We start from the raw sequence: 12,866 nt of genomic DNA, 5'->3' as shown, positions 1-12,866 counted from the left end.
ACCCCTTCCTTTTGATAAACAAAAGTTTTATCCATCTCATTTTAATTACAAATCGGCTGTAACATCCGCCTAAAAACGGATCCTAACACCTGAACCGTTTGTAAACCAGACTCGAATTTCGTAATAAATAAAGTTGTGGTTTTTAAATATTACTTAGCTATTTATTTATCCATTACTAATTGCTAATTAGTTATGTATTAACCATCTTTAATTGCTAATTGTATATAAGAGCTAACAATGCACCACCATTCCCTTTTATTTCTAAACAACACATGTACAAACTACATCCCAACCCAAATAATATCCCAACCCAACCCAACCCAAATAATATCCCAACCCAACCCAAATAATATCCCAACCCAAACAACACCCCTCTTTATATGACAAGACAATTTATGAAGGTAAATTGAAGATATGTGAATCTATGAAACATAGCCATTAGGGGAGGGGGTGGTTCACTAGTGATAGAAATTATCACTCACAAGCACCAATCAAGTTCCGTCATGTCATCGACCATTTTTCCATCATTCACAATCTTTTTTAGTGGGGGTGGTCATCACTTATCACCACACCCAACAATTTCCCCCCAACCAACAATTCCACTCACAAAAATAAATCATCATGCGTTGTACAAATAACGAAAATCGATTTCGTTGAACTCATCACGCGTTATACTTGTTGCCGGCGGTGGACATTAACGCTTTATAATATGTTCCCGTGATACTATCACGTACGAGCCCGGGTGCTCTAAGATAAATTTCTTTTGATTTATTTAGTTACCTCCTACATACCAATCAATCACACTATAAATCATATGAATTTATTTTCTTTTGTGTACGTTTTGTTATTTTCAGTTTTTACCTTTTTATTATTTTTATATTAATTCTTGTGATATGGTTTTTAAAAAGTCCTGTTATAAAAATGAATTGGTTTATTTATCCTTACGTTTTCCCCTTTATTTCTGTTTCCATCTTTTATATTTTGTTGGTTTTATTCTTAATTTTTTTTTTATTTTGTTATAAATCTTCATATCCAACTTAAGATAAATGCATTTAGGCTGGACGCCGTCCCCCTCTCCATGCCCCCCCCCCCCTCGCCGTCCAGTCATCGTCCTCTCCGTCGGAATTTCGACGTCCAAGACGGAGCAAAACATGTGGGCCCCCTCTTTCTTCTCGGCGCCGCTCCGTCACCCCATCCCGCCACCCCCGTCGCCGTCCATCCCTCCGTCACCATACCGTTCAGCCTTACATATAAAAAAATACAAACATATATATACCAAAAACTAAACTAACTTAAGATAAATGCATTTACATATCTATATACCAAAATATACCACCATCTGAGTCTAAAATAAACAATAAGATCCATTGACAAACATCTACTTTAAATCAACAGGCTCAACATCTGATCGGAATGAGAAGATCTGATAAGGAGTGTCCTTTAATACCACCTTCTTGATCATGTTATTGCCTTGTTTAAACCTGTAAAACAGGAATGTCTCGCAATCAACCATAACACTTGTTTCGGAATCATATAACGCCTTGAGCGACTCCCTTTTGCTTTCACTTTCAGCATCAGCTTCTTTCACCCACAATCCATCCTTCCTAAGTACCCAAATCTCCCAACAACCTGCTGCATCCGGTGGCTTACAAGCCAACCCTAATCGTCCGTTGTACTTTACGAGCTCTACTGATGTCCTTGATTCATCATACGGAATAGGAGACGAAAAGACTTCCCATTTTTCATTTTCAGAATACGCGTCGAATTTTAAGATGTTATTATTTGTTAACAACATGTATATGGAACCATTGTTGGTGACTGGTTGTGGGTTGGTCAAGAAAACACAATAATCCAACGTTACATGCTTAAGTGATCGCCATTTCCACTTCATCGAGTCGAATATGTCACAACGATACGCTGTGTAGAACTTTCTCCACCGTTTCAAAGGACTGTAACAAATTAGAAAAATAAACGTTAGTCACATACGACATATTATAACTTTTATACATAGTTAAAAAAACAAGGATGAAACAATCAGTCACCCGAGGCGGATCCAGCCCACATTTGTGGGTTCCCAGAAACCCAGTGCATTTGGAAAACATGGAAAAACCCTTATAGAATTTAGAAAATAATAGTAATAATTAAAGAGAATTTACCAAAAAAAGTCAATAGAATAAAATCCTGGATCCGCTCAGTTAGTGGCGGATCTTGACCTAAAACTCAGCATGGGCCGATGTTTTTTAGAGATAAAATCAGCATGGGCCGAACCAATACACATTTAAAAAAATTCTCGAAAACCTGAAATTTAACACTACTAGGCGAAAAAACCGCACGGGCCGAGGCCCAGTCCGACCTCCTCTAAGCTCCTCCCCTGCTCAGTCACATTCTTGAAGCATCAACCATGCATAACACTTAAGTTTTGACTTTTGACATCTTGTTAATTATATTAAGTTGGTGAGTGTTTCTAAAAACCTTAAACCCTAAACCCTATAGATGGGAGGAGAGAGATCGAGACTTACCGTTGTTCAGAAAATCGGATGATCATGTAATGTAGCGGCTTCAAACCCATGACCACAATCGCAAACTTCTGATCCGTATGGTTTCCTTTGGGCGTCGGCAAAGTCAAAACCTGTTTAGTTGAAGGTTTACAAACATGGTACAAATATTTCCTACAATTCATAGGATCTTGAATCTTGAACACCATGATTCCTTGCTCCGATGTCGCAAGAACTTGAGCATTACGCGGTAGAAAAGCGAGATCAAGACTGTTGGAATCAGGTGAGGGTGCAAACTGTTGGATGTTTATACACCCTCTTCTCATATTTTGTATGAGAAAACCGGATATGATCTTGTTTCTTTTCTTGTATAGATCGAAAAGATACGATTCGTATGTGAGCGCATTGAGTTCTTTGCTCGCGCAACGCATGACGCCGAGGGTTTTTAACGATGTTCGGGACATTATCTCCATGATCATCTCGGAAGAAAGCTTTGAATCCATTCGTGAAAATTATGGTTTTAACGAACGGAGGTTTGGAGAGATTTATGAGAAAGATTGCTGTGTTAATTTGAAGAGGTACGTAAATATGAATGGGTGTGGGGTCACTCATATATATATAGGGGAAATATGGCCTTGGGAGCCAAGTTATTTACCTTTTCATATACCGTTAGGTTTCCATTTGAAATTTGAGTTTTTTTTTATAGGGAAATTGGCCTGTAATAATTCCACCTAGACCTTATTGGCCATTAATAATCCCACCTCAGAATATTCCCTCCATCAGTCCCACCTTTCACATATTTTTCCTACAATGGTCCCTCGTTAAAAAAACTTAACGGAGTTAAGCTTTTTTCCAAATTACAAACAGATTTTTTAGGGCTTTTGATTAGAACGACGATACGAGTCCATTGATGTAAAAGTTGCCTCGAAACGGTGCTCCAAACGATGAAAACGGCGCTTCAATTCGGGTGTTTAAATTTCCAATTAACCAAAATCAAATCACTTGGAGCACCATTTCGAAGTAAGTTGTACATCAATGGATTCGTATCATCGTTCTGATCAAAAGCCCTAAAAAATTTGTTTGTAATTTGGAAAAAAGTTTAACTCCGTTAAGTTTTTTTAACGGGGGACCATTGTAGGAAAAATAGGTGAAAGGTGGGACTGGTGGGGGGAATATTCTGAGGTGGGATTATTAATGGCCAATAAGGTCTAGATGGGAGTATTACAGGCCAATTCCCCTTTTTTATATATACTTAGGTTTTTTTCTTCTTAACTTTATACTTTAAATACAATGTTATTTCCTTAATTAGTTTGTAATATGCGGAACTATTGGAGATAATGATAAAAAAAAAAATCTATCTTTATATTGGATTACAATTAATGGAGAAGTATAAGGGAAAGATTTTGGATAATCTGGATAAAAAAAAGTTATAGGTTATTAAATATATAACTAGATAATATAAAATATAATGTATAACTTACTTATTTAAGTTGAATAGTATTGATAATTTGATATAAATATAGAATGATACGCAAACATTTAATTCGAAGTTTTTATAAGAATAATTTTTCAACTTCAAAGTTTATCTACTGTATTTAGTTTTTATTTTTATTTTGAAGAGCACTTCCTATTTTTATCAACTGTTATATCAAGACTCTTTTTTCTTTCAGTTTTTTAGAATGACGACCCACTATTATTTGGGGGCTGACAACACATGTTTAATTAGGTTAAACACATTATACAGGATACAACATGATTAACACAAGTACCAAACATGAATACAACTTATTTAACTAAATTTGTCATTTACTTGAATACAAACACGGACATATTCAAAGAAAGGGTTACACGACATGACCCATTTAATATGATTAAGTATAATATGTTCGTTAACATGAGTGACAAGGCCCAACCCGGCCCATTCAACACAGTTGACAAATAAAGAGATAAAATAAAAGTCACCAAAAATTACAATCCATAATACTCGTTAAGGACAATTCGTAACATATAATCCATAATACCCGTTAAGAACAATTCGTAACATATATGAAGCAAAAACCCATAAAGTATATTTTGTTACAAATTCATAAAGAACATTACGTAACACACTTTATAAAAACAAAACATAATAGACCTCTTAGATCTGGTGTTCTGTGAGAGTTTTATTATCTTTTATATGTGATTGTGATGGTAGTGTTATGTTGTGGTCAGGGGCGGACCTACATAGTGGTCAGGGTGGGCGGCCGCACCCCTTGAAAAAAAATTAGTGTATATTTTAGGCAAAAAACCCGACCGCACCCTTTGAAAATATGGTTGAACACCTCATCCGCACCCCCAGCAAATAATTTCTGGGTCCGCCACTGGTTGTGGTTGGGTGGTCGTGGTTTTTGTGATGGTGTATGGGTTCTAGGTAAGAGAAAGTAAAGAGATATCGAGAGAGAAAGTATATATGGTTTATTATAATCTCTTTGTTTTTTATATAACTTGAATATAATGTATAGTGGGGATTTTCGTTGTTTATGAGTAAACTAGATAGGGTGAACTAACTAAATTGGCCATCTCGTGGACAGCACATGATAAGGATTTAACGTTAAAAAAGAATAGAGTTAACAAATTGTGCTACAATGGCAAGTTTTTTAAAACCACAATGTTATTTTGACAAAAAAAAAATTAAATAGTAAAACATCATAATACCAAACGCCAGAGACACAAAAAATAAAACGTGTTAATGAGTATTACATAAATAAAGAAGTTGTATTTATAAACAAAAAACCTCAAAATTCATCTTTTCTTTAAAGATCACATTTTTTTAGAACGACTATCAAGACATCACCCATTGGACGGTTAGGACTGGGCAGCAACAGGCCTGACTGTGAGGCCAGCCCCGAATCGAAACCCACTGGGTTTCTCCACGGAGAGACATAACACCGGCTTACCGGACCTCTCCGTGTCCCCACAAAAAACCATACCACTAACTGACACTTGACAGACGATGTGCCGCCACAAGAACCGAGACTCTCGGTAAGAAACGAAAACACACCCCCATGAGATCATGAAAATAGAGGCCCAATGGTCTTTTAACTAACAAAGCCCAGTTGACATAAAACTTTTGGTGACGCATTAGCAAGATATTAGATTATCTTCCTCCTCCGATCCCATCCCACAAACCGATCGATCCAAAATCCTGTAACCACTTAACACTTTGAGGAACCTTTTCAGGGTTTACTGTTTCTTGATCGCAATGAGTTTCTTGTTCGGGAAGAAAAAGACGCCCGCAGGTACCACTTTTCAATCCATATCCTAGATTTTAACTGCTTTGATTGGCGATCAGTCAGGTCTGTAGGTTGATCTGTGTGTTTCTGATTGTGATTTGTTACATGGGTGTTGATGATTAATATAAAGTCTGTAAATTTATTTGATGTTTGTTGAATATAGAGTTATGAGTTGAAAGTGGTAATTAGATGAATATGTTAAACATATAAGTTAGTTTGATTTGAATTGATTTGATACAAATTGTGGATTTGATCTATGGATTGGTTGACAAAAAAACCCGTTGGGACCCGATGACCCGACCCGGCAAAAAACCGGGTTGGGTCCAACCCGGCCCGGCGGTTTGGTACAGGCTTGGAATTTTTGTGCTAGAATCGGTTCCAACCCAAACCGGTTTGAACGGGTCTAAGAAAGTTGATAAAAAAACAGCTTAAATGCTAAAACCAGTTTTGAACCCGATCCAAATCGGTTTGGATGGGTTGGGGTTTTCAACCCTAAAACCGGGTTTTGTAGTTTGTACACATTTAATCTAGAGTTAAATGTCATTTTAGTCCCTGTGGTTTGGGCCATTTTGCCAGTTTAGTCCTAAGGTTTGAAACGTTGCCATTTTAGTTCAAATAGTTTTAAACGTTGCCATTTTAGTCCACTGGGTTAACTCCATTCCTTTATTTTGTTAACTAAAAGGGCATTTCGGTCATTTTAAATGTAATTCTGTGTAATTCTGTTAACTAGAAGGGCAATTCGACCACATAAAATGATCGAATTACCCTTCTAGCTAACATAAAAAATGGACGGAGTTAACCCAGTGGACTGAAATGGCAATGCTTGAAACTATTTAGACGAAAATGGCAACGTTTCAAACCTTTGGACTAAACTGGCAAAATGGCCCAAACCACATGGACTAAAATGGCATTTAACTCTTTAATCTATGTCATGATTGTTTTGGCAAAAGTCTTGTTTGTTAATATGTGTTGGCGCTCGCAGAGTTGTTGCGGGAGAACAAGCGAATGCTTGATAAATCTATCAGAGACATAGAACGGGAGAGGCAAGGTTTGCAGACACAAGAGAAAAAACTGATTGCAGAGATCAAGAAAAGTGCCAAACAAGGCCAAATGGTATATAGAATTTATATTCCTTCGCTTAATCATCAGTATTTTCGAGTTTTAAATCACGGGTTTTAGTAAATTTGGAATTTTGATTATCCAGGGAGCTGTTAAGGTGATGGCAAAAGATCTCATTAGAACACGACATCAGATCGAGAAGTTTTACAAGCTTAAGTCCCAACTGCAGGGTGTTTCACTTAGAATCCAGGTATGGTTTTCCTTCCGTTGACTTTTTGTTTTGAATATTTGTAAGCTTCGAGTCGGGGGGGTCTCACTGTAAGCAGCCTCTCTATTTCTACGGGGTAGAGGTAAGGCTGTCTACATCTTAACCTCCTCAGACCCTACCTTAGCTTTGCTATTGGTGGGACTTACTGAGTACGATGATGAAAAGCCGAGCCGAGCCCGAGCTCGACCAGGCTCGAGCTCGTTTAACATATGAAAGCTCGAGCTCGAGCCCGGCTCGATTCGAGCTTTATTTCTGAAGCTCGAGCTCGACTCGAAGGTAATTTTTCAAGCTCGAGCTCGGCTCGGGCTCGACTCGTAGTATTTTTTTAATTAATTTATATTACTTATAATTATTATTATACATATAATTTAGTTATTTTTTATATTTATATAAATGGTAATTATTATATAAATATATGTTTAATATATTAATAAAAAAATATATAAATAGAAAGCTCGATTAGGCTCGCGAGCCGGCTCGAGCTCGAGAAGCGAAGCTCGGGCTCGGGCTCGTTTACTAAACGAGCTTGTTTTTAGGCTCGGGCTCGAGCTCGTTTAAGCTCGGCTCGTTCGAGCTTTTTTTCGAGCCGAGCTCGAGTAGCTCGCGAGTAGCTCGGCTCGTTTGCACCCCTAATGATGATGATGATTCTATTTGAAAGCTAACATCTTTTTAGACGTTAAAATCAACGCAAGCGATGGGTGAGGCGATGAAAGGTGTGACGAAGGCTATGGGACAGATGAACCGACAGATGAACTTGCCATCCTTGCAAAAGATAATGCAAGAATTCGAGAGACAAAACGAGAAAATGGAAATGGTAAGTGAGGTGATGGGCGACGCCATTGACGATGCGTTAGAAGGAGATGAAGAAGAAGATGAAACAGAAGAGCTCGTGAATCAGGTTCTTGATGAGATTGGAATCGACATTAATCAAGAGGTAATCAACTACTAATCGAGTTAATTACTGTTTTCGTCCCTGTGGTTTGTCAAAAATCACTATTTCAGTCCATTAGTTTAAAAATTGCGATTTCAGTACCTGTGGTTTCACTTTCGTAACCATTTCAGTCCACCTTGTAACCATTTCAGTCCCTGTACTTACAGAATAAATGGATTGAAATGGTTACGAAAGTGAAACTACAGGGACTGAAATGGTTACGAAAGTGAAACCACAAGGACTAAAATCGCAATTTTTAAACTAATGGACTGAAATAGTGATTTTTGACAAACCACAGGGACGAAAACAGTAATTAACTCTCAACTAATCATTAACTTTCGTATTAAGAGTAGTCTGTCAATAAGATTAATTATTTTGTTAATAATTTGAACGTGCAGCTATTGAACGCCCCATCAGGGGCTGTCGCCGCACCTGCTGCAAAGAATAAGGTGGCACAGGCTGAAGCGTCTGCGACTGATGACGGTGGGATAGACAGTGATCTACAAGCTAGGTTAGATAATTTGAGAAAAATGTAAGATACATGTGTACATTATTTACTTACTTTGTATGGGCTTTTGTGAAGAATTTGTGAACTCGTTGGGTCGGGTATAGCTGATCTCAATAACAAACTACTTGTAGATTTTGTTCGCTATATACGTCGTAGCGTCTGCTTCTATTTGATTAAATACTATATATGATTGTGGTTGGATGAAATGGTCGAAGAAATGGCGCGTTACTTTGTGGTTCTAGTAACATTTTAGTATGCTTGGTTTGAACCAAAATACACAAGTTTTATCTTCTTATTATGTCAGTTGTTTTAGTTTAAGTGTATTTTTATAACATGTTATGTATAAAATTACTTTTTAGTGTTTTTTTACAAATTTCGCATTGCATACGTGATGCGCTCGCATCGCGCATCAAATTTTGAGAAAACACATCGGAGCACATCACGTAATATAAAACCAAGGTGGCGCCAGCAAAAACCGGTAGATGTTGACGACAGTGACGTGATTGTTTAGTTGCTTAGAAGACTGTCATAATTTCCAATTCCTTTGTTAGAGCATAAACAACAAGAAGTCCGGAGGGGTGGTCCGCTCGCCAAACCACCTCAAATGGACCACGCCTTGTTGGAGGAGGGCTGACTAGGCGGTCTAGATGAGTGCTGGTCCGCTCAAGTGGACCGGTGTTATGTGGGTCCCGCCTCCTTTCAAGTTTTTAAAATTTTTAACTTTTGAATGGTAACTTGAAACTTAAAAAAAATCAATAAGTATCAACCAGAAAACCTACACCAAATTCACACCAACATAAAAAATTTCAAAATTTTATGAATTCAGGTTTGTAAATTTATTCTTTCATGATATTTTTAAAAAATTTCTAAATAACGAAAATTAAATAAATATGTTGATCAAAAATTAGTTTATACAAAATATATAAAGATTAAATAAAATGAGAAAGTAGACGATGAGGTGGAGGTTTGGAGTGGTTTATTAGGCTATGGGGTGTGGGATAAAGCCCCTAGGGGCTTTATCAGGACACGTCAGCGCCACCTAGGATCCACATCAGCCAGGGGGTTTTATCACGCCTTCTCTTAACTTGCAGGGTGTGGAATAACGCCCTCTATTAAACAAGATTAAAAAAAATGTCATCGGATGAAATGATGTGGGCCCCACCTGCCCCCTCCCTACTTCCTCGTTATCATGATAAAGCCCCATCAATGGCGCCCTGGTTTAACTAGCATGGAGTGGGTGGTGGCGCCGAGGGGGGCACGATGGCGCCCTCCATACCCTCCGGCCTTATTGAAGGAGAAAATGGAGGTTTGGTGCTAGATGGACCGGGTCCACTATTCTAGATGCTTTTGGATTCAGATTCCTTCAAATCAAAAAGCATCAAATTTATATTCCAGATGTAATTCTTTAATGTTCCAATTCTTTTCACAAAATCCAATTCCTAAAAAGAAAAAGGTGAATTGGATTTAAATAATCCCAACTCACTGTTATTGGCCAATAATAATCCCAACTTATTTAATCATCAATAATAATCCGAACTATTCACTTTTGTTTATAAAATACTCCTAGTTAAAAAAACACTAACTAGGTTAAAAAATTGCTGACGTGGCAGGTGATGTGGCATGCCACGTCAGCAAATTTGCTGACGTGGCAGTTGATGTGGCATTTTTTTGATGACGTGGCGGGTGACGTGGCTGTCTACGTGGCATTTTTGATGACATGGCAACTGATGTGGCAGGTGACATGGCATGCCACATCAGCAATTTTTTAACCTAGTTAGTGTTTTTTTAACTGGGAGTATTTTACAAACAAAAGTGAATAGTTCGGATTATTATTGGTGATTAAATGAGTTGGGATTATTATTGGCCAATAACAGTGAGTTGGGATTATTTAAATCCAATTTGCCAAAGAAAAATCCAAACCAGACCCAGGCTTAGATAACAAAACAAATTCACTATTAATTTGAATAATACAGATTTAAAGATTTTACAACTAGTAAAAAGTGGATGAGCTTCCATTGAAGAAATCTATGATTCCTTCAGTGGCATACACAAATGACAGTTTATTCTTATTAAATTTCAATACTAAATTAGCTTGTTCTTCTGTCAATAATCAGTAGGTAATTTTTTTTAATTATTGTTTTCGTCCCTGTGGTTTGTCAAAAATCACTATTTCAGTCCATTAGTTTAAAAATTGCGATTTCAGTCCCTGTGGTTTCACTTTCGTAACCATTTCAGTCCACCTCGTAACCATTTCCGTCCCTGTACTTAACAGAATAATGGATTGAAATGGTTACGAAAGTGAAACCACAGGTAATGAAATGGTTACGAAAGTGAAACCACAAGGACCAAAATTGTAACTTTTAAACTAATGGACTGAAATAGTGATTTTTGACAAACTATAGGGACGAAAAGAGTAATTAACTCTTTTTTTCACTATTGCTGAATCACCCTTTACACATATTGCTGAATCAATGAGAAATTCAAGTATGTTGATGAGTCATAACACAAATCTGAAAAAGCCAACAATAATGAAAAAAAAAAAAAAATTGAGCACTTTTTATATCATACTTTTTATAAACAACCGGATACAAAGCATAACCAGTTGACATCCTATGATTTCTGAATAAAACATAAACAGACCCCTAACACCATAAACAACTATCTTCAGTTTCAGATGCTATCTTAACATAACCAGACCTAATGCTCATCCACCTCATTCCCTTTGTTACCCGCGTCCTGCAAATCCGAGAGCGACAGGGATCTCCACGGCGAGCTCATGTACATTCTAGGTGACGACGACAATTCATTCGTCGACGACTTCCTATTGTTACACGGCAACGGCGGGAGCGCTCGACCCGCCATAGACCCGAGAGCACTTTGGTCAGCGCTCTCATGCCCGTTTCTGGCAAGCTTCTTTGCTACCCCATCCGATTCACCACCCTTGTCAAACAAAGCCTGATGAGCCAGCATGTTCTTTCGCTTGCGGCTGTACGCGTCTTCCGGCTTAACAATGTCTTGAATCGTCGGAACCGACACCGCATCTGCTAGGCTTCCATATGACTTTGACTTTCCAGCATAGAATGTGGATATTCCCCTCCTGAAATAGAACCAAATTCAATTCCTCTCCAAATTAACCAACATTTAATAGATTTTCAAACCCTAAATAATCACACCTCTAAAACACTTCAATTATTACAATTTAAAAAAAATAATAATAATAAATAAAAAAAATTATTACAATTTAGAGTAAATTACTTTTTTGAGTCCCTCTCTTTCAGTCGTTTTAACCACTTAAGTCCAAATTAAAAAGTTTAACGCCCCTGTGTCCTGACTGCTCATTTTATAACGTTTTGAATCCAATTTTGTTCATTTTATAATGTTTTGAGTCCAATTTTGTTAAAAAAAAAAATTAGACTCTAAAGATATAAAAAAATTAGACTCAGGTTAAACATTTTGATTTTGGACTCAAGCAATTAAAACGAATAAAAAAATTGTAATTTACTCTATAATTTATTTAAAATGAATATCAATTTCAAAGAAATTAGGTTTTCTAGAGACGTTTGAACAATTGAAATCGCACATGCAAATGAATCAATCTGCAAATATGATGACTCATTATGAATATAAACATACTTAATCGGCAGAACTTTCTCCAAATCATTGAAACCGTTGAGCAAGCCGTCACCGTTGCCGTTGCTCTGAACTTCACCGTCACCGGAATCGTCGTCACTGTTGTTACCGATGGAGGAAGAAGCGGCGGAATCTTCTTCTTCTTTAACGGCTGGGAGGCTGCTGCTCCAGGGATTACCGGCGGCTAATCTAGAAGATTCCGGCAGGTTGTAGATCCACATACCGTGAGAAAACTCAAAGTCTGGCAATTGGATCCGATTAGTGTCGCTAGGGTTACTAGTGGTTTCGAATGCAACAGACATCGGATGAGTGTTGAGGATCAAAGGTGGATCAATTTATACAGGCTCTGTTAGGGACAAAGATGGAGGAAAAACTGGATGCAGAAGAGGGAAAGCGATGATGAGGTCATGAGAGAGAAAGAGGAGAGAGAGAGGCCTTATCCTCTCGTCTTGCTTCTCACCGGTAAATATTAATCTAAAATTTATATTTATATCATGATGATAAGTAAACAAGATTATCTCTTTGTAATTATTATTTGGTTTAATTTAATTAAATAAATGGACTAAGTGTAATTTGTCTGTGTGCTGGTATTTCGTATGGGTCCTATCCTATCTATTGTTAAATTATTAATTTGTTTGATTGAATTCTTTTAGTTTGTGGTGGTAGTTTTAAACTTTTAATAGTTATCTATGAAAGAGGTATG

The 12,866-nt window shown here is 37.3% G+C and overlaps 3 protein-coding genes across 3 annotated transcripts; 1 reads left to right on the top strand and 2 right to left on the bottom strand.

Moving 5' to 3' along the window:
- Positions 1 to 1,257: 1,257 nt before the first annotated feature.
- On the bottom strand, positions 1,258 to 3,065 carry LOC110935313. Its single transcript, XM_022177742.2, has 2 exons — positions 2,520 to 3,065; positions 1,258 to 1,949 (listed from the first exon to the last, which is right to left on the bottom strand). Exons 1-2 carry the CDS (start codon positions 2,996 to 2,998, stop codon positions 1,379 to 1,381), a joined length of 1,050 nt encoding a protein of 349 aa, XP_022033434.1. The 5' UTR covers positions 2,999 to 3,065; the 3' UTR covers positions 1,258 to 1,378.
- A 2,545-nt stretch (positions 3,066 to 5,610) lies between these two features.
- LOC110938057 (vacuolar protein sorting-associated protein 2 homolog 1) lies at positions 5,611 to 8,734 on the top strand. The gene is made up of 5 exons (XM_022180526.2): positions 5,611 to 5,773; positions 6,750 to 6,880; positions 6,972 to 7,076; positions 7,768 to 8,028; positions 8,424 to 8,734. Exons 1-5 carry the CDS (start codon positions 5,737 to 5,739, stop codon positions 8,559 to 8,561), a joined length of 672 nt encoding a protein of 223 aa, XP_022036218.1. The 5' UTR covers positions 5,611 to 5,736; the 3' UTR covers positions 8,562 to 8,734.
- A 2,328-nt stretch (positions 8,735 to 11,062) lies between these two features.
- On the bottom strand, positions 11,063 to 12,631 carry LOC110938056. The gene is made up of 2 exons (XM_022180525.2): positions 12,167 to 12,631; positions 11,063 to 11,630 (listed from the first exon to the last, which is right to left on the bottom strand). The coding sequence occupies exons 1-2, from the start codon at positions 12,463 to 12,465 to the stop codon at positions 11,231 to 11,233; spliced, it is 699 nt and encodes a 232-aa protein (XP_022036217.1). The 5' UTR covers positions 12,466 to 12,631; the 3' UTR covers positions 11,063 to 11,230.
- Positions 12,632 to 12,866: the final 235 nt, after the last annotated feature.

The sequence above is a fragment of the Helianthus annuus genome, chromosome 4 (genome assembly GCF_002127325.2).
Source record: "Helianthus annuus cultivar XRQ/B chromosome 4, HanXRQr2.0-SUNRISE, whole genome shotgun sequence".
Classification (NCBI taxonomy): Eukaryota; Viridiplantae; Streptophyta; class Magnoliopsida; order Asterales; family Asteraceae; genus Helianthus; species Helianthus annuus.
The sequence above is the reverse complement of the archived record's forward strand: the minus strand, read 5'-3'. Positions and strand labels throughout refer to the sequence as shown.